This window comes from Candoia aspera, chromosome 2 (assembly GCF_035149785.1).
Source record: "Candoia aspera isolate rCanAsp1 chromosome 2, rCanAsp1.hap2, whole genome shotgun sequence".
NCBI lineage: Eukaryota > Metazoa > Chordata > Lepidosauria > Squamata > Boidae > Candoia > Candoia aspera.
The window spans coordinates 246,552,634-246,572,808 of record NC_086154.1 but is presented as its reverse complement, the minus strand read 5'-3'; the positions used below and the strand labels follow the sequence as shown (position 1 = coordinate 246,572,808).

Below are 20,175 nucleotides of genomic sequence, written 5' to 3'. Positions count from 1 at the left end.
CAACTCCCTGAGCTGCCCCAAAAGGATACCACGGTCGATGGTATCGAAAGCCGCTGAGAGATCAAGGAGAATGAGGATGGATGCACTGCCACCATCCCGCTCCCACCAGAGATCATCCATAAGTGCGACCAATGCCATTTCTGTCCCATAACCGGGCCTGAAACCTGACTGAAAGGGGTCCAGATAAGAGATTGCCTTGTAAGTGTTTTTTATAAATAATTATCAATTAAGAACGAATCCTCTTTGGTTTACAATGTTCCATTCCTAGAAGTATGAAATATATGCATTAGATGCTTTTAAAATTGCAGAAAAGGGGTTCTCAAAATATATTAAATTGTAATAAAACTGCAGGTGGTTGTGAGATTGGTTACTAATGCCAAACAGTTGCATACTGAAAAACAAAGAATTTTAAAATAACCATTCACCATGTTGGGGTGGTGGGAGCAGTGGTATTGAAGTTTGTCATTTGTTTTCTTTATTTTTATTGGTTGATATAGCTTTCTGTTCCTCATTTCCTTTTTTGTATATTATAACAGTAGAAATAAATCTTAAGAAGAAAAAGCAATTGTAAAAAGGTATCTATCTGGAAAATAAACATTTCTTAAGAACTGATGAGGGTGCGCCATTAATGTTATAGCATGAATCTCTCACTACCTTTATGCTCTATAATTTGTCTGAAGAAATAAACACCCCATCCTAAAAAACAAGGATACACTTATTACCTAGAAGAGGCATAGACAGGAGTAAGTCTTGGTGGAGGCAAAACAGTGTCACTGCTATCAGGCCACCTCCCTACTTCTATGGACTAAAGAAAAGGGGCTTAGAATACCAAGTGTCAAGAAGCAAGAAGCAGAGGTATTTCTTCTCAGCCCTATAAATCAATTCTATATACGCCTCAACAGTTATTCCCTTTAGTTAAAAAGAAAGGAAGCATACAGGAATACTGGCAATTGTTTAACCTTATGTATTATTTCACAATTCCTGACTTGCTTATGGAGCCAGTGCTATGAAAGCAAAGCCAAATTGCCTTGTAGCGTGGCTTATGCTACACACTTCTGAACCAGTAATAGGCAAATAAATGCTAATGACAGTGAAAAGAATATTGCATTTTATTTTAATATTAACTTATTTGAATCAGCTACATTAAATTTCCTCACCTGAGCTTCCAACAAATGACAGCCTGTTTTGTGGTGTACCAGTTGACCATAGAGGTGAACTGGCAGGTAGACATGTGGCCGCTGCAATCTGTGGGGAAGAAAAATGGCTGGTTTGCACTGAATTAATTATGGCAGTTTTGAAACCCACTAAACAACTATAGGCATTGCTTTAACAAATCAGTCAAGATTCTACCTTTGGTTGCTCCGACGAACATAATTATCACCATCAACAGGTTTGCGGTACGTAGTAAGTGCTTCATTTAACTGCTCTTCTATCAACTCAACGTATTTTAAATTGTACTCCTAAGATATAATGGAATACAGAGATCCTAAGAAAAACATTTTCTCTAGCAATATTTATATTTATAGACACACTATATCATGACCCAAGTAAGAAGCGTTCCCTAATTCCACTATGATAAAATACCTACTGGAGGCAGATTTTACAATCAAAATGCTGCCAAAAATATGTATCTGTGAGAGACAACAAGTTCGAGCAAGATCAATATAGTGTAATTCCCACTGGATCAGGTTCACAATCTTACAAAATAAGCTTGACTATCCCATACAAATACTATCCTATTTGGTTCTCAGCTATGAATTTCTTTTCTATAACAAATTGGAATCGTTAACAACACTACACATGATTTACCTTCAGACAAATCTAAAACCTTACTTCTTGCAAAATAACTAAAAACTGTCCTTTCCTGAAACAAGAGAAGTCAGTTTTCTTATTTGCTTATGCACACCTTGGCCCACTGAACAAAAATACTTTTAAAGGAAAACCACAGTTCCAGTGTCTGCAAGATTAATCTTTAAATTCTCACAAGACATTTATATATGAAAGCAGCACTTCACAATGGATTAGAAGAAAAATGCCAAACGCTGTACTGCAACTTAGCAAGCTTAAAAAATCCAAGCAGGCCTGAGCCATTCAAGCCCATCTTACTTTGTTAATATAGAAGCACAACTTGGCAAAGACAGGAAGAGGTTACTGTATCAATTTCCTGACCACTTAACATTAAACTACTATAAAAAGTAACAGTTTAGAGCTGCCAAATCTAGAGTCTAGAACAGTGTTTCTTAAACATTTTTCTCTCAGAACCCTTTCCACTTTCAAAAATTGTGGAGGATCCCAAAAGAGCTTTTGTTTGCATGGGTTATATTTATCGTATTAAAAATTAAAACTGATATGTTTGCTGCCACTACTGCTTCTCACAATTGTTTAATGGGATTTTAATATTGTATTATTTTTCAGCATAGGCTGGCAAATAATTTTGATTCTATGGACCCCTGAGAGGGTCTTGGGGGATCCCCAGGGGCCTAGGGCCACATTTTAAGAAATACTGATCCAGAAGGTTATATTCTAAGAGTGGTATTCCAAAAAACACTTTTAAAAATTCAATTTTAAAGAAATTTAAATACTAAATATAATTAATGCTACTTCTTAAGGTGTACTTGCAGAATTTCTACATACGTACTATATACCTCTTTGTAAATTGAGCTTGCTTACAAACCCTCCAGGAAGCGGCTCTTTAAAAATTTAATCTAAATATTGTTAGCCCCACTAACTAAACCCATTAGTTTCTTCAAACTAATTACCTAAGGTAAAAATTAAGTATAATCTTTCCAAACATCAGCACTTCCAGACACAAGAAGTCACATGGAAGCAGCTGAGCAGATACAGTTGGTCCTCACTTAACAACCCTGAGACCAGAATTTTCATCACCAAGCAATGAGATCACTAGGCAAAACATCACATGACGGCACCATTTAGCAACAACAGTTTCGATAGTCCTGGTTTTGGTTGTTAGGTGAGGACCATGCCATTGTTCACCAAGGCCTCACGCTTTCCCTGCCCTGCCATGCTTGCCTCCACTTAAAATCCCCCCACCTGCCCATCTCCCCCCATCTCTGCCCTTTTGGCCACCCTGCCGTCCCCAGCTGAACATTGCTGTCTTCTTCTTCCCCTTTGCGAGGCCTTCTTCCTGAGGCTGCATGCAGCCTTTTCCTGGCAGAGTGCAGGGTGGCAGGGGTGGCAGAGTGCAGGGCGGTGGTGGTGCAGGGTGGCAGGGGTAGCAAAGCACAGGGCAGCAGGGGCAGAGAAGGGCAAGGGCGACGGGGGTGGCAGAGTGCAGGTCAGCTGAGCGCAGGGTGGCAGGGGCAGCTGAGAGCAGGGTGGCAGGGATGGCAGAGCGCAGAGCAGCCAAAAGAGCAGATGGGGGGGAGATAGGTGGGGGGAGTTGAAGCGCACTCTGTGGTTGTAAATGTGGGCAGGCTGCCAAGTACCTGAATTTTGATCATGCAACTACAGGGGTACTGCAACTGCAGTAATGTCGAGGGCCAGGTGTAAGTACCATTTGTTCAGTGCTGTTGTAACTTCAAACAGTTGCTGAACAAAAAGGTTGTGAGGACTACCTGTATTTAAATTTGCTCTGAAATCAATGCACTGAAAGTGTTCCCTGTGAGCACTTGTGTCCCTAATGTTTGCTGCTAACAAGGTGGGCTTTGGCTCATATAAAACCTCAACATAATCGTTGTTGCACATATACCACTAAGTTCCAGGGAATGATTCCAATTTGATAATTAAATACCTTCTGCCATTTCTCCATTTCTTTTGTTACATAGCCTCGCTCATTTAGATAGGAAAACCCTTTTGGGATTGACAAAAATCTGAAAAAAAAAGCCACCACTGTTTAAAAATATTTACAGAGCAAATGCAAGTTTTCATCTGAAATAATACATTAAATGATTACCTTAGCAGCAGAAGCAAACCCTTGTCTCCTAGATGAGAAACTGCTGGTTTCATCTGAATGAGGGCATGAAGATTTGCCTACAAGAGAAGACAAGAGGGATGTTTAGGAGATGGTACCTTACATTTCACTTATAGTCGTATTGGAAGTCTCCCTCATCAATTCAAAATCAAAATCAAACCTGCATATTTAATCTTATTTAGTTATTCTACAGTATTTATAAGATCAAGAAAAGCATTTTGTTGTTTATTCGTTTAGTTGCTTCCGACTCTTCGTGACTCCATGGACCAGCCCACGCCAGAGCTTCCTGTCGGTCGTCAATACCCCCAGCTCCCCCAGGGATGGGTCCGTCACCTCTAGAATATCATCCATCCACCTTGCCCTTGGTCGGCCCCTCTTCCTTTTGTCCTCCACTCTCCCTAGCATCAGCACCTTCTCCAGGGTGTCCTGTCTTCTCATTATGTGGCCAAAGTATTTCAGTTTTGCCTTTAACATCATTCCCTCAAGTAAGCAGTCTGGCTTTATTTCCTGGAGGATGGACTGGTTTGATCTTCTTGCAGTCCAAGGCACTCTCAGAATTTTCCTCCAACACCACAGTTCAAAAGCATCGATCTTCCTTCGCTCAGCCTTCCTTATGGTCCAGCTCTCGCAGCCATATGTTACTACGGGGAACACCATTGCTTTAACTATGCGGACCTTTGTTGTCAGTGTGATGTCTCTGCTCTTAACTATTTTATTGAGATTTGTCATTGCTCTTCTCCCAAGAACTAAATGTCTTCTGATTTCCTGGCTGCAAACAGCGACTGCAGTAATCTTTGCGCCTAGAAATACAAAGTCTGTCACTGTCTCTACGTTTTCTCCCTCTATTTGCCAGTTATCAATCAAGCTGGTTGCCATAATCTTGGTTTTTTTGAGGTTTAGCTGCAAGCCAGCTTTTGCACTTTCTTCTTTCACCTTCATCATAAGGCTCCTCAGTTCCTCTTCGCTTTCAGCCATCAAAGTGGTATCATCTGCATATCTGAGATTGTTAATGTTTCTTCCAGCGATTTTAACTCCAGCCTTAGATTCCTCAAGCCCAGCATGTCGCATGATGTGTTCTGCATACAAGTTGAATAGGTAGGGTGAGAGTATACAGCCCTGCCGTACTCCTTTCCCAATCTTAAACCAGTCCGTTGTTCCGTGGTCTGTTCTTACTGTTGCTACTTGGTCGTTATACAGATTCTTCAGGAGGCAGACAAGATGACTTGGTATCCCCATACCGCTAAGAACTTGCCACAGTTTGTTATGGTCCACACAGTCAAAGGCTTTAGAATAGTCAATAAAACAGAAATAAATGTTTTTCTGAAACTTCCTGCTTTTTCCATTATCCAGCGGATATTCGCAATTTGGTCCCAAGTTCCTCTGCCTTTTCTAAACCCAGCTTGTACATCTGGCAATTCTCGCTCCATGAATTGCTGAAGTCTACCTTGCAGGATCTTAAGCATTGTCTTACTGGCATGTGAAATGAGTGCCACTGTTCGATAGTTTGAACATTCTTTAGTGTTTCCCTTTTTTGGTATGGGGATATAAGTTGATTTTTTCCAGTCTGATGGGCATACTTGTGTTTTCCAAAAATGCTGGCATATAGCATGCATCACCTTGACAGCATCATCTTGCAAGATTTTGAACAGTTCAGCTGGGATACCGTCCTCTCCTGCTGCCTTGTTATTAGTGATGCTTCTCAAGGACCATTCAACCTCACTCTTCAGGATGTCTGGCTCTAACTCACTGACCACACCGTCAAAGCTATCCCCGATATTATCCTTCCTATACAGGTCTTTCGTATATTCTTGCCACCTTTTTTGATCTCTTCTTCTTCTGTTAGGTCCTTGCCATCTTTGTTTTTGATCATACCCATTTTGGCCTGGAATTTACCTCCGATGGTTCTATTTTTCTGGAAGAGGTCTCTTGTCCTTCCTATTCTATTGTCTTCTTCCACTTCCGCACATTGCTTGTTTAAAAATAATTCCTTATGTCTTCTGGCTAACCTCTGGAATTTTGCATTCAATTGGGCATATCTCCCCCTATCACCGCTGCCTTTTGCTTTCCTTCTTTCTTAGGCTACTTCTAGTGTCTCAGCAGACAGCCATTTTGCCCTCTTGGTTTTCTTTTTCTTTGGGATGTATTTTGTTGCTGCCTCCTGAACAATGTTGAGAACTTCTGTCCATAGTTTTTCCAGGACCCTATCTACTAAATCTAGTCCCTTAAATCTATTTTTCACCTCTACTGCATATTCATCAGGAATATTAGTGAGCTCATATCTAGTTGATCTGTGGGTCTTCCCTAATCTCTTTAGTCTGATCCTAAATTTAGAAAACAAGAAAAGCATAATAACAACAAAATCCAAATCAGTAACTAAGGCAAAAAATAACCAAAAAAGAAAAGCAAGGATAAACCCCAAGATAAATTCCAAGATAGACATCCACACTCAGTTTATACACACACACACAAACACACACACAGTATATGTATATAGTAATCTAAGCATTATTTTCATAAGCTGCCTATATTAAGTTATATTTATTAGATATTTGTGCTTCTTTCCTATTTAAAAAATGCCAGCCTTGAAAAATCTAAGTTAAAAGAAAAATAATTAAAGTTTTAGTTTTAGTTCTGCGTTTTATTCTTTTTGAAATTACATTTGGGAAAAGTCATCACAGCACATCACAGCTTGTATTAATTAAAAAAAACTTGATTTTTTTACATCAACCCCCAAAGTAGGATTTAAAAAAAATAAGCTAGGTTTATTTCTTCATCACCTAAAGAACAAGGAAAAAGTCTCACCTTGTCTTCACATGCCTCATCAAGGATATCAAGTGCTTCAGAAGAAATGGCTTTATTTTTGTCATGAAGCTGTGTGACAAGTAACTCAATTCCCCAATTACTGAAGAACTCCACATTGGCCCTCAGCAGTACTCGGAGGTGTTTTGTAGCATATAACCTACAGTTCTATGAAAGAAAGAAAAAAACAGATTAATGGAAAACCAGAAAATGGAACATGGTAAGGAATTGGTTTTACATATAGATGTCATTATACAATCAATATTAATGTTAGTCACATCAAAAACAGGGTTGGGAGTCCACTTGATCTATAAGCCTCAGCCTTTCATAACATTTTCCCCAAATATAGTGTATTTAATTGAAAGATTAGAAAGAAAAATTAGGTCTCCTGCCCCAAATTCTCCTTAAATGGGGAGGGGGAGGGATAATCTTAGTTTCATGATGATTGCAGTAAAAGACACAGACAAGCTTTTTCTATCAACCTTCCAGGATGGGGTGGGGGGAGAGATATTAAATTCAGAATTAGATTCCTTTGGGTTAAATATGACATGTATGAGTACAAGAGTGTGTATATATGTACAGTGGTGCTTAAACAATTGTGAACCCCTCTGAATTTTCAGTATTTCTGTACAAATATGATCTGTTCTCCACACAAGTCCTAAAACAAGATAAAGATGACTCAATTAAACAAATGAGTCAAAAACATTGTACTTGTTCATGTATTTATTGAGGAAAATGGTCCAGAGCTACAGATGTGTGTGTGGCAAAAGTACATGAACCTCTAGGATTATCAGCTCATCTGAAGAGGAAATTGAAGTCAGGTGTTTCAATCAATGGGATGATAATAAGGTGAGAGTGTGAGAGATCTTGCCTTATTTAAAGAAAAGAATTCTGGGTATTCATTATCGAAGTTTGATCTTCACAACACACATATGTGGAAGTGTGTTATAGCTCAAAGGAACAAGATTTCTGAGGACCTCCAAAGAACAGTTGCTAATGCTCACCAGGCTGGAAAAGGTTACAAAACTATTTCCAAGGAGTTTGGACTCCACCGGTCCACTGTCAGGCAGATCATGTAGAAATGAAGGCAATTCAACACCATTGTTACCCTCCCAGGAGTGGTCGACCAACCAAGATCACACCAAGAACAAGGCACGTAATACTCTGGGTGGTCTCAAAGAATCCCAGGGTAACCTTTATAGCTTCAAACAGTTGTTTGAAGCATGTGTTCATTGGTAGGTTCCTGCCCATGATTTAAGTTAATGAGGAATTTCCACACCCAGGGCTAACTACCAAGATGAGTAAAGTAGATGACAGCAGAAATGGTAGTTGTTAGTCAAGAATTCCTTGAGAAATATATAATCTGGCCACATTTAAGGCAGCTATTAATTCATCTCTTTTCCATGGCTTCATTTAAAGGTTTAATTATGTTTAGCATGATCCACATTCTAAAACTGTATTTTATTGTAACTGAATTTATTTAAAATTGGTTATATTTGTACTATTTTATTCCAATGTCTGTATTATATTTCGTGTCCTAAGCTATCTGGGAAGCTATGATCTTGAAAGACAGCTGAAAGCTGATACGAACGAACAGCTTACTTTTACAAGGCTTATGTTCAATATTATGATATATTTATCTCTTACCATCTTTTGGGTCACTCCTTCATAGAGATGTGAAGGGTGAGAGAAAGTGACTGACTCAAGTCACCCAGCTAGTCTTATGTCTGAGAAAGGATTCAAACATAGTTCATCATTTTAGCTTCTATACCACAGCGTGAAAACTCGAATAACATCATCTGCTTTTCACTTACATCGGTTGATGCCGTTAGGATTTTAGAAAGGATAACTCTTGCTAAACCATCTCTGCTGTAGTCTAAACTAGAAACTGTCAGTTTAAGTAAGTGATCTTGATTCTTCAAGGAACACAGATTAAGGAGGCTGGAAACAAACAAACAAAAAATGAATGGGACTCTAGTAAGATATGGATATATACCTATAACAAAAAAAGAATCTAAAAAAGTAAGTTCCCGCTTAAGGAAAAATAGACTGATCTTAAAAACCTCTTTTCTTTTCTTTTCTTGTTCTTCCATTAGTGCCACTGCCACTGTCAAATTTTGAAGCTACTTGGGCCAAAGAATAACTTTGCCTAAGTTACTTGGCAATAATGTTATGTAAGTTGTAACATTTATAACTTATAAGTTATAAGTAATAATGTTATATAAGTTATTGTGGAACTGAAATAATGCATATCGATTCTTTTTCCACCACTTTTCCCCCCAGAGGAAATGACAAGTGCCTAGTTTGAATTACATTCTATAAATGTGAAATGTTTACTTAGAAAGCATTAAGAATATATTTATCTTCTTCAGTGGTCTTTACACTATGGTAATTTGTGTTCAACATTTTTACAAATAAAATCTAAAACTCATCTTACTCCTCCAAAAGTAAAAACTTAACGTTAACTAGTTACAGCTAACTTACAGTTTACCACAAACTCAGTTCTACAGAAATTATGACACGTTAAGATAATTTCTGTGTTAAAGTTTCTGGAACCCCAATATTTCAAAAACTATTTTTGTAACAGAATACTTACCACTGAAATACATTACACTTTTCAAGCATTTTCACTCCATGGGGATGGCAGGAGAGGGTACCAAAAAATAAGAAGTAGTGCTGACTAAGAGTGTTAAGTAACCCGTTATTCTGAAGACTGCGTTCTGGTTTCATTCCATAAGAAATGTTAAGCCAGTGTACAATATCTCTTACTAACTCTTCAAGGTAGCCATGCCCATCCTGCTTTAAAAGGAAAGAACAAAAAGTTTATTCAGGTTATTTTTAGCAAGATTTTCCTTGCTCAATATATTTACAAGTTTACTTGGTATAAAACAAACTGCTGAGTTCCTAGAAAAGTAAAACCAATGGAAAATATTTATTGTAAAATTTCTGTAAGTTGTATGATTTTTTAAAAAGTTAAAGGATATGTAATGTAGAAAAAATATAAAAAATGTATGTGACAATGCTAGGAAGTTGTTTTTAAGAAATTTAGACCACATGTGAAAGGTGGAGACAGTCAGTCTTGATAATGCCCTCAAATGTTCTTGACATAAACTGAAAGTCATTCCTATGGGGATTATGGCATTAATAAATATAAACAATCCACAGGCAGTTCAAGTTTTTCCAAAGCTAACAATGGAAAAAGAAAGTGGCAAGTCAAGGACAGGTTTTGACAAAAGTGAACTTAATCTTCTGTCGCTTTCTTCTACAAGTTAGTAAGTTTTGTCAAAAAAAATCAAGCAAAAAGGAACTGGAACAAGCAATTTTTATTACCTTTTGCACATCACAGAAAGTTAGGAATGCAAAAGGTGAACACGTAGAAACTTTAGATAATTGTTAAGTCTGTATCTACCTTTTGTTGCACCTGCCTTCCTTCCTTCTTTCCTTCCTGTCTTCCTTCCTGAGGGGCAAAAGGGCATGTTGATTAACCCATGTATCACTTCCACACAATACCCTGAAGCAGGTCAGGCCAGTGCGTCAAAACCATGCCACCTTTTAAGTTTTAATTTCTAAATGAACAATTGTCTCTTAAAATGCACTTCTGAAACATGAAAGACACAAACTACTTGGATAATGTGCCAACTAAGGCAAGTCTTAGGAGGTATAACTAGCATTTTATTTGTTTCTGAACTGATTGCAGTTTCTGTTTTGTGTGTTTTGAATAATAAATTTTGGGATTGGTTGGTCTGCATTAATTAGTTATTTTTTAAATTAAAGTAATGTGGTTGCTCCAAAATATTGTACTGCCTTCAGTATTAAAACAGAAAGTGTGGTATTATTAATTGACAAACAGTCAGACTGAGTGGAAAACCTAATTAATCAGGCACCATTCCCCTGAAGTGCAAAGTTAAGAAGAGGAATAATCCTTTCACTAAAGGATTCTAGGCATGTCACACTCTTTTTGTTTTTAATTTACTTACTGAGGCAGAACATTACCAATATCTTTTATATTACATTTTCTATTATCACCCAGAATAAACAATACATTTTATGAATTCTATTTTTGCCCAAAGATTAAACTGCATTTCTTACTGAATTTTAAAGATTCAGAATTAAATACTTTCATTTAAATACTTCTACTTTTGCTAAACCTGGTAAAAATTGTATGATTTTGCATTTAGAATACGTCAAACAGGAATCTGCCAGTCCTTAATTTCGGCTAAAAAAAAAAAATCAATTTTACCTCTTCAGATTCAAGGAGAAATTCAGTAAATTGGCAACCAACAACTGTGAGCTGTTTTGACTTTGCATAATCCAGATCTAGATTGGCATACAATTTACTGCTAGGCTTGTAAAAATACATCAGCCGTCGTACAAATCTAGCATCAAACAAAAGAATGAGGCAATTAAAAAAAATCACTAAAGGCTTCTGACAATGTATGTACTTGTTTATAGTTATTTATAATACAATAGAATAGTTTTATCATTTCAAATCTTAGAGTCAATATATATATTTTTTACAAAATCACAGTGACATTAAATCTAACTGTTCCCTGGGGTCTACTGTCAAACTATACTCAATAGTCTGCTGAGAAATGAAAGAGAACTTTTTTTTGTAGCTGTTTCTATTTGGTAAGACATTCTCCTTCAAGAAATGATTAATCTGACGTCTTTGTCACTGTTTCTTGCTATTTAACAAGACTTTTTCTTTCTTTATTCCAACAAGGCATTTTTTCAGACTGAGGATTTTTATGCAGTAACCCTTTGTTTTAGTTGTTCATACCTGCAATGTACTGTTGATCTCACACATTAGATAAGTTAAATATACATCTTAATAATTGAATAAAAATGAATCCTCCTGCCATCCCTGTTTGCTATTCTCAAGAGGAGCTTTTAAGTTGGTGAATTTCCTTTTCAGTCTCAATACTTCTGAACCCATGCATCTGGTAAAGATAAAGTTATATATAAATATAGTATTTTATATTACAGCAAGGGCCGCAGCAAGTGTTAAAAGATTATATAAATTATTTAACTACAATTATCCAGGCACTCTGACTCCTATACTGAAAGTGTTTAGGGCCAAAACAGTTCCAGTGCTGACCTATGGTGCAGAATTGTGGGGTTTAAATATAGCTACTCCACTTGAACAAATTCAGACCCGCTTTTTAAGATGCATATTGGGAACTGATGAGAATACATCTGCCCCTGCAGTCAGAGCAGAATTAGGTATCCATTCTTTACATAGCCATTTAAGTATTGAAGTTTTCACATACTGGCTGAGGATCCAATCAATGGATTCTGACTTCCTAAAATATGCTTAATGGAACAGATAAATATGGGACAGCTCAATTCTTGGATCAGCCAATTATTTCAAGTTATTTCATGACATGGGTTTTCCATTCAGTATTTGCTCTCAACAGCCTCCCAGGCAAGGGAAATGCTTAAACAGCGAGTCCTGGATATCAGTGCACAAACTGACATGGAATTCTTGACTAAAAAGAAATCTTTAAGATGGTTGGCTAAGAATAAAATTACTTTTCAACCCGAAAAATGTCTATCAATGAGCTTGCCAGGATTTTTAAGAAGGGTCTATTCTAGAGGTAGATTTGAGTTGTTGGACTCCATGGACAAATATGGGCGCTTCCACCACTTCCCATATCATGAAAGAACCTGCATATGTGGTTCACCAGCCACTGAAAATATTTTTCATATTTTGTTCAATTGCCAATTTCATGTACCCATTAGGCTTAAATATTTATCATCCCTATTAGAAAGAACAGTACACTGGGATCCAAACCACAGACTGTCTTACTTCCTTCTGGGTTCTAATGTGCATATTGTAGACAGAACTGCTAAGTTTATAACGAAGGCAGCAGTCAAAAGAACCCAATACACTGAACAAATTGGGGTATCCTGTAAGGGAGATTCATACATCTGATTACTGACTCCTTGTATTATCGCATATGTGTAGTACTACCGTATTTTCTCTTCTCTATTTTCTTTTTGGAATTAGACAATGTATTGTATTTTATTTAATTCAATTTTATTTTATTGATAAGGTCACAGGACTAATCAATTAATAAACTACTACTACTACTACTTATATTACAGAAGAGGTAGCACCAACTTATCAGGAAATCTGTCTTATTTCTTAAGACATGTAAAATAAATGAAATGAAAATATAATGCTGTCAAGAGAGGCCACTATATAAGCTAAAGAAGACTCTAATAAACATTTTCAAATCTGCACACTCTGAATTTCTGAATTTAATCTTTAAATCCCACAAATCTTTCTCCTTTATGTTTCTTATCTGCAAATGTGAACCAAACAACTATTCTTGATATCCCTCTGCTGACTTCAAATAAGTAAAATGCTTTTTCCTGAATTGACAAGATTCAATATGAAATTTTGAGAGAAAATACATAAAAGTAGCCAGTTAGAATAAAAGCCAGTTGTTCTTTTTTAAATTGGTGGAGAGAAAAGGGAAAAATACTTCTGTCGGCCATCTAGCACTTACAGAATCTGACTTTTAATTAAATGAAGTATGTGAGAAATATAATGTAACAGTAAGGTAATGTAAGCAAAAATGCATTATGTGGGAAATAAGTAGGCATTATTAGAAAAAATATATATTTTCAATAAAATAATGCCATAAATTGATGGAGCAAAAAATAAGTTATATGTACATGAACAGGTACATGTATATGTATGACAAGTCATACATTTTCAATGTTGCCTGCAGGATCAGACAAAGGGTATATTGTCACCACTATTGCTAATGTTCCTGGATTCTTAACATTGTGTTCTACTGTATTATGTATTTGTGTGAAGGAATGAATGGATATATAAGAAAGACAGAGTGCATGAGACCTACTCAGAGCAGTGCATAAAGGCAGCAAAACTATTCTAGTAGAAATAGGTTTTTGTAGCAAGTGGAAAAATACCAGAATGAAGATGTCTATGAAGACACACAAAATGCTACGTATTTCTCAAAACAAGAGACAGTTCTTCCTGAAAATTATAAAAGTGGATGGGAACTGTAGTATTTCAGAGCAGTCATATGATAGGAAGTACCATGCATGGTGGGCATCCCATTTCAATTCTTCTGCAATTCAAACCTTGCCTAGCCAGCTAGAATTTGAACTATGCAAGTGTACATGGGTATTCTTATATATGAGTGAGTGAAGATTTAAATCAGAAACCACCCAACAGAATATTCATATATCTGCTTTTGTTTCTATGTGTCCTGACTCTCTGAATAAATAAAAACAAGCACCACTGGAAGTATCAGAAAGATCCTTCTTTATGACCTGCTCTGTGACAGTATCCAATCCTCTCTGTGACAGGATCTCACAAACTGAATGGTGAAGATAGTGTTACAATTGTTTTTTTACTTTCAAAACTCATCCATTCGTTCAACACCATTAAGAATAACTTCTTGTTGCCCTATATCCATTACCAGAGGGCTGGTAGTTCATCATCTGAAAATAATTGTTTAGACCAGTTTCTTTCTTATGTGAATGCTACACTGGACTTAGGTTTCTTTCTGGATCTAAAATAGCTGAAAATAGTTTCATTTATAAGAAGTTAAATTCAAATTACTGGAGGAAAAGACAATTTAATTTCTTTTTATCTAATGTATCAACTGCTCACTAAAATATTACAATAACAAAAATGTCCAAGTCAAACTGAAATATTTCTGTAATTATTCTTCTCAACATAGTAGATAAATACCTGTGCAACTGTTCATCCTTGTTGGCCTTTAAGTTAATATTTGGCCACTAAAAACAAAAAATACAAAGCATAGTAAGAATTATTTCAATTACTTCTTTATATTTCAATTCTTAAATGTTAATTAGGATATCACTGTGCTTACCTTAAGTATGGTCCCTATCAGATTCCAATTCCATTCCAGATTTTCTTTGTGATGAAGAACTTGGCTGTCTCTCAGATTCATTAATAGTGCTTCTTCTGTATCCTTTGGCACCAGAAGGGAAAAGAAAAATAAGTTAATCTTACTGTAAAATTACCTCTGTGTTACTAAACACCACATTTCAGACTAACCATACCAAAAGGTATATTTTTAAAAAAGAAAATGAAACCAAAACCCTAGAGTTGTATTAGTTTCTAGTGAGACAGGCTCCCCAAGACCCCATAAGAATGGGAAAAAAAATGTTAGTCTATACTTAGAATTGCTAACCATTATAACAGGAAAGTTTAGGTTTAAATTATATAAGTACTATTTTTTCATGTTTACAAAAAACATAGATAACTCTACCTTTAGAATAAAGATATCTTTCTGTACGCGATACTGATCTCTTCGCTGATGTGTTGACATGGCTTTCTGGACAATGTGATCTAGATGAAGACTGTAAGGTTTAGGCCCTCTTTTCTTCATTTCGTGAAAGCGTTTCAAGCAGTTCAGTGCAGCACTGGCTCGTCTACCAGAAGAACATGTTAATACAATTACTATACTTAATAAGGATCTGAAAGGATTGGTATATTCTGTAGATCCCAGGGGTTTTTATGCTGAGATGGCTTTAAAGCTCAATAATGGCTTGAGCAGAGGTCACTTCTATGGTGGGGCCTGAAGCACGGAATGTTTTAAAATAAATTTATTTGAATCCAGTGCAAGCTGAGTCCCATTTCAGGAGCCTACGTGAAATAGCAATTACACTGTTCTGACATTCTTAAATATGCAGGCTTTGGATCTTTCATTTGTTCTACAAAATACAGGTAATTATTAGATATAAACAGAAAATATTTGAATGTAATTTACATGCTATAACGATTGATTCTGCAATATATTGGTTCTTACACCAAGATTTAAGACTACTGTCTGTAGAATAATTTATGCAGGAATATCAGTGCCACTAGTGTTTGCTGTAGTGGAGAAGAAATTGTTTCAAAAATTAGAATGCTGTATAAATTTACAGAAACAACTACTGAACATGTTAACTGATAAAATTCAAAATGACAAAAACAAAATATGGTCTTGCAAAAATTAGCTCACTACCAATGGTCCTCTTTGGCCATAAACAGAAAGAACAAAAAAGAGAGAAGAGAGAAGAGAAAAGAGAAAAGAGAGAAAAAAGAAAAAAGAGAAAAAAGAAAAGCCAAGACAATAGCCTTTGAGTAAGTGCTGCTGGTATAGAAATATGCCAAATAAAATCTGTGATAGATGTGCAACTTAGACAAATACATGCTGTTTGCTTCACAGAATATATTATAAAGTGTTCTGAATTTTTGCCAACTTGCATCTAGAGTCCAAATTGAAATACAACATGCAAGGAAAACAATTGGGAATTTCAAAACAAGAAAACGAGGAGGTTATATTTGCTTTCTTTTGAAAATAAACACAATCTGTCTTAATCGCTATTTTGGAAAGAGAAATTGTCAGATGAAAATAATAATACAGGAAGCAAAATCTGTTCACTAGTGGGTTTATCCACTGGTGTTCCCGTGCTGACGAAATGCTCTGATGTAGTAGAGACTAAAATCAATAGGAGGCAATTTTCAATGAGCAGTAATTCTATCTTTCTGATTCATCAGTAGAGATATCTATTTTGATAAATAAAATGTATAAAGATGTACTCTGATGTATAAGAATGCTAAGTGGATACTTTTATCTTAGAGCATGCTATTAAAATGTATGCTTACAGTCTCTTCTCTTTTACAATGTCAAAAGAAGCTGCCATATTCATTAAAGTTGGTAAGCAGTGTAAATGATGGCTGTGACAGTGTGGAAGAATGGTGTTTGCCTGAAAAACAGAAATAGCTTTACGGGTTTTGAAACAAAGTCCAGTTTCTTCCATCTAGCCACCCTCCAACAGTGAAAGCTGTTTTACTTTAATATAGATTTATAATATAAATATAAAACCAGAGCTTATATCAAATGATATAATTAATATAAACATCTTATTTAAAAAGCAAATATTGAATTGGGGAAAAAACTATTAGAACATGCTTTTTTCTAATTGCTTGTCTTGCTTGTAAACAAAGGAAATAGACATGGAAGAGCCATTCACAAAACATTACCTGTTAATTAAAGCAGCCAACAAGCAATTGGTCAATCTTAATCTAAAAAGGAACAGCCTGCTGAAATGATGAATTATGACCTGATAATGTTACTTTAGTAGACGGAGTTCTCAAGTTAATAAAAGAACTTTGACTGTGTGGTCTTAAACCAAGAACACAGAGAGATTTCAGGATCACCAGCAACGCATTGAAAACAAGCAAGGATTTTGCAGTGAACTGCCCAGTTTTTTACAGAAGAGGCAGTCATTGTTATGCACAACACCAAACCCACCAAACTCAGAAAAGCATTAGACCTTAAGATAATAAAAGTAAGAGGGAACAGAAAGTCATTTTTGTTACCTTCTATCTCTTTTACCAATGTAAGACAACAACATGAATGTGTCTTGGCATCTTCCTTTAAGTTTTGAACATTATTTCCTTGTCCTTCACTTTTGGAAGTGAAGGCGAACTCTTAATGACTTTTAAAGCGATGAGCAGCAAATCAGCAAGTCTCTCTTACCATATGCAAAAGTTCTCCCAGTAATATGGTTGCTCTGACAGATACATGATCATCGCTGCTTGTGATTACTTCGACTAGACCCTGGAATAATCAAGAAGTGAAATTATAAGTATGTGGTGTACACATGACATTCATGTTGCTTTACAGTGAACATACTGTACTAAAGTTGGGATAATTTTTAATAATTTAAAATCTGAACTTACTTCTAAGAGTCCATTTCTAATGAAAGCAGAGAGAACCAGGGCCAAATAATTGTCCATGAGGTCAGGCCTAGATAAAATAAAAAAGCCACAAACCTTCACATTAACCTTCTTTTTTTAACCTCTCTTTCATATTATCAAAATGAGGCAAAAATGTATTTTCTGTCTGGGTAGGTAATAGTTAAGTACCTGGATCTGGCTCGGTGAGGTAATATAACTTTAGCTTCTGCAGCTACAAAGCCATCAGAAAGTCTCCAGCTGTCCTGAAAATGGCTTGGATCTACACAAATAAAAATGTGAAATAAAAAATTCTAAGTTTAAAGGCGGGCCACAGAATACCTGTAAAATTATTGCATGGCACCTCTCGTTTGATTTGGCATTATTATTTCTCTTTGTTTTCTTTGCAGTTTTTCTTCCTATTTTGCAATGCTGGGATAGATTTACATAAATACTTGCTAATAGGTTCCTGCTTGTCTTGTCCACATCATAAAAAATCTTAAATTTAAAATCTGTCATGCATGGTAGTGATGGTGCAAATATAAGTTATTTTTAAAAAGCATCTCAAATACTAGCAATTTAGATAACAAATGACTTCCCTCAAAGGGGCCCTTTATATATCATAAATAAAATGCTTACAGCTTTTAAAGCCATGATTCAAGTTCATAAAAGAAATATTATTGCATAATTATTGCAATTTAGCTGGGGTTAAAGTCCCAACACAGCAGCAGATATAGGAATACTCCTCAATCATCCCAGCAAATAACATGGAGCATTTCCCCAGTTCCAATACTAACCCACGCTGAGAAGTGCTTCTATAAATTCTTCTGTCACAACAGGAAGAGGAAGGCGAAATATATCATACAGAACTTCAAGCAAGCCTCGCTGTAACATAAACAGGAATCGGATTTCAAAGATGAGCAGAAATATATTTATATGAAGCTATTAGCCAAAGCAAACACAACTTAGGCCAGTGTTTCTCAACCTTGGCCACTTTAAGACGGGTGGACTTCAACTCCCAGAATTCCCCAGCCAGCATTGCTCTGTATTATGTTCTCTAGCATACTGTCTCCCCAGGATACTTCGTACCAATCTGATTTACTTTTGTTTTTCTGAAGACAGGGGAACAGCTAGGCCAAGTGCAAAATAAAGCACTAGACTGCAGTTACCAAATGTTATGTTCAAAGAATACTTTGTGACTTATAGGTATTCTTGGAAATAAAAATGATGTGTGTGGTTGGTGCTTGTCTTTCCAACATTTAAGCTTCCCATTTTTTTTTTTTTTGTTAGTTAAAAGAATCTAAAATGTGTTTTAAAATTTGCATGGAACAGAGAGTCTGGTAGATATCACCTAAAACATACAGGCACCCACAAGTACTAGTTGGGAACTTAAGATTTATAGTAATTAAAAATATAGGAAAGTAAATAAAATGAGATTTTAGGCTTCCTTTAAGGTTTCCCTATAATTCATCTTTATACACATTCAAAACCTGGGGTGGAAGAATAATCTTAGTGTTCAACAGAACCATTTTCTGCTATGCTAATGCACACAACAAACCATTACAAGAACATGAAGGTGTATGCAACTTTTGAACTCCCACCTCAAAGGGGGGATTATCACTTGGTGGTAGTATGGGTGGCAGGTCTTCTCCACAGTGGCATCTATCAAGTGGAATAGCCTCCACTCTGCTGTATGATATACACCAACACCGGCATGTTTTAGGAGTCTTTTTTTTTTAAGCCACCTTCAATCAATCAATATTTTATTACGGTTATAGACCAGAACCACAAATAAAATATAAAATTATACAAATACGGATAAAAATGCATTAAAATAAAACAAAACATGATAATATTAATGGTGGGATCATCAGTGGGGGGGGGGGAAGCCACCTTTTTATAGTGGTCTTTCTCAGCCATTAACTCCCCCCAGTATCTCTAGTTTTAATCAGATGCTTTTACTTTGCTTTTGCTCTGAATTTTTTACGATTATAATAATTGCTTTGGGAAGCTTTGTAATAGAAGTTCTACAAAAATATTTGTAATGAATAAACAATCTGCATTGGGCTGAGATAATGCATGTCAGCTAATGTATATGAAATGAGTAAAATAAGTCTATTGAATATGATGGTAATTCCTCATGCTTTCATTAAGGAAAGTGCATTTAAAGTTTTTAAATTCTACTGTATTTTAAACCATAATGTGATTTATAACCATTTAAAACCAAGTTTAATGCAGGCAATCCCCACAAATACAGATGGCGATGCATGGCAATGCCTCTGACATGTTTTTACACACAATATAGATGCCTGAGAAAATAAATGTTATACAGTTCCTAGATTAACAGTATTGTGAGAACTGAGTATGGCCTGTGAAGAACATGTAAATCTCACAATTCTAACTGCAGAAGTTGAACACGTACCCGCACTTCCATGTTAGGTATACATAACACCCCAATAAGAGACTGGATCCCAGAATTCCCAGGCTTACATAAACTGATTATACCTGAAAACAAAATGAAATGCATAATTATATAACAGTAGAGTAGGATTGTGTATTAAGTTTTTACATTTGAACATATAAACAGAAACTTCAATTAAAGTTTCAGAGTCTGTTAAAGCCCAGAGTCCACTGGAGTTGGGCAGTCAATAAATTCAAACAAACAAACAAACCGATCATGAACAAGATGGGTGCATCAATACATTATAATCTA

At 36.0% G+C, this 20,175-nt stretch overlaps 1 protein-coding gene across 2 annotated transcripts in view; it reads right to left on the bottom strand.

Annotated features, from left to right (window-relative positions):
* RICTOR (RPTOR independent companion of MTOR complex 2) overlaps positions 1-20,175 on the bottom strand; it is a 72,486-nt gene that overhangs the window by 28,988 nt on the left and 23,323 nt on the right. Inside the window, exons 11-28 of one of the 2 annotated variants that reach the window (XM_063295730.1) lie at positions 19,885-19,967; positions 18,260-18,347; positions 17,655-17,745; positions 17,469-17,535; positions 17,266-17,346; positions 16,389-16,489; positions 15,007-15,169; positions 14,605-14,706; positions 14,463-14,509; positions 10,971-11,106; positions 10,140-10,187; positions 9,327-9,529; positions 8,545-8,671; positions 6,734-6,898; positions 3,914-3,990; positions 3,752-3,830; positions 1,351-1,460; positions 1,158-1,245 (exon numbers count right to left, since the gene is read on the bottom strand). In XM_063295730.1, the coding sequence (XP_063151800.1) occupies positions 1,158-1,245; positions 1,351-1,460; positions 3,752-3,830; positions 3,914-3,990; positions 6,734-6,898; positions 8,545-8,671; positions 9,327-9,529; positions 10,140-10,187; positions 10,971-11,106; positions 14,463-14,509; positions 14,605-14,706; positions 15,007-15,169; positions 16,389-16,489; positions 17,266-17,346; positions 17,469-17,535; positions 17,655-17,745; positions 18,260-18,347; positions 19,885-19,967 (1,856 nt within the window). The remainder of the gene's footprint in view (positions 1-1,157; positions 1,246-1,350; positions 1,461-3,751; positions 3,831-3,913; positions 3,991-6,733; positions 6,899-8,544; positions 8,672-9,326; positions 9,530-10,139; positions 10,188-10,970; positions 11,107-14,462; positions 14,510-14,604; positions 14,707-15,006; positions 15,170-16,388; positions 16,490-17,265; positions 17,347-17,468; positions 17,536-17,654; positions 17,746-18,259; positions 18,348-19,884; positions 19,968-20,175) is intronic. The other variant, XM_063295732.1, reaches the window with a different exon arrangement.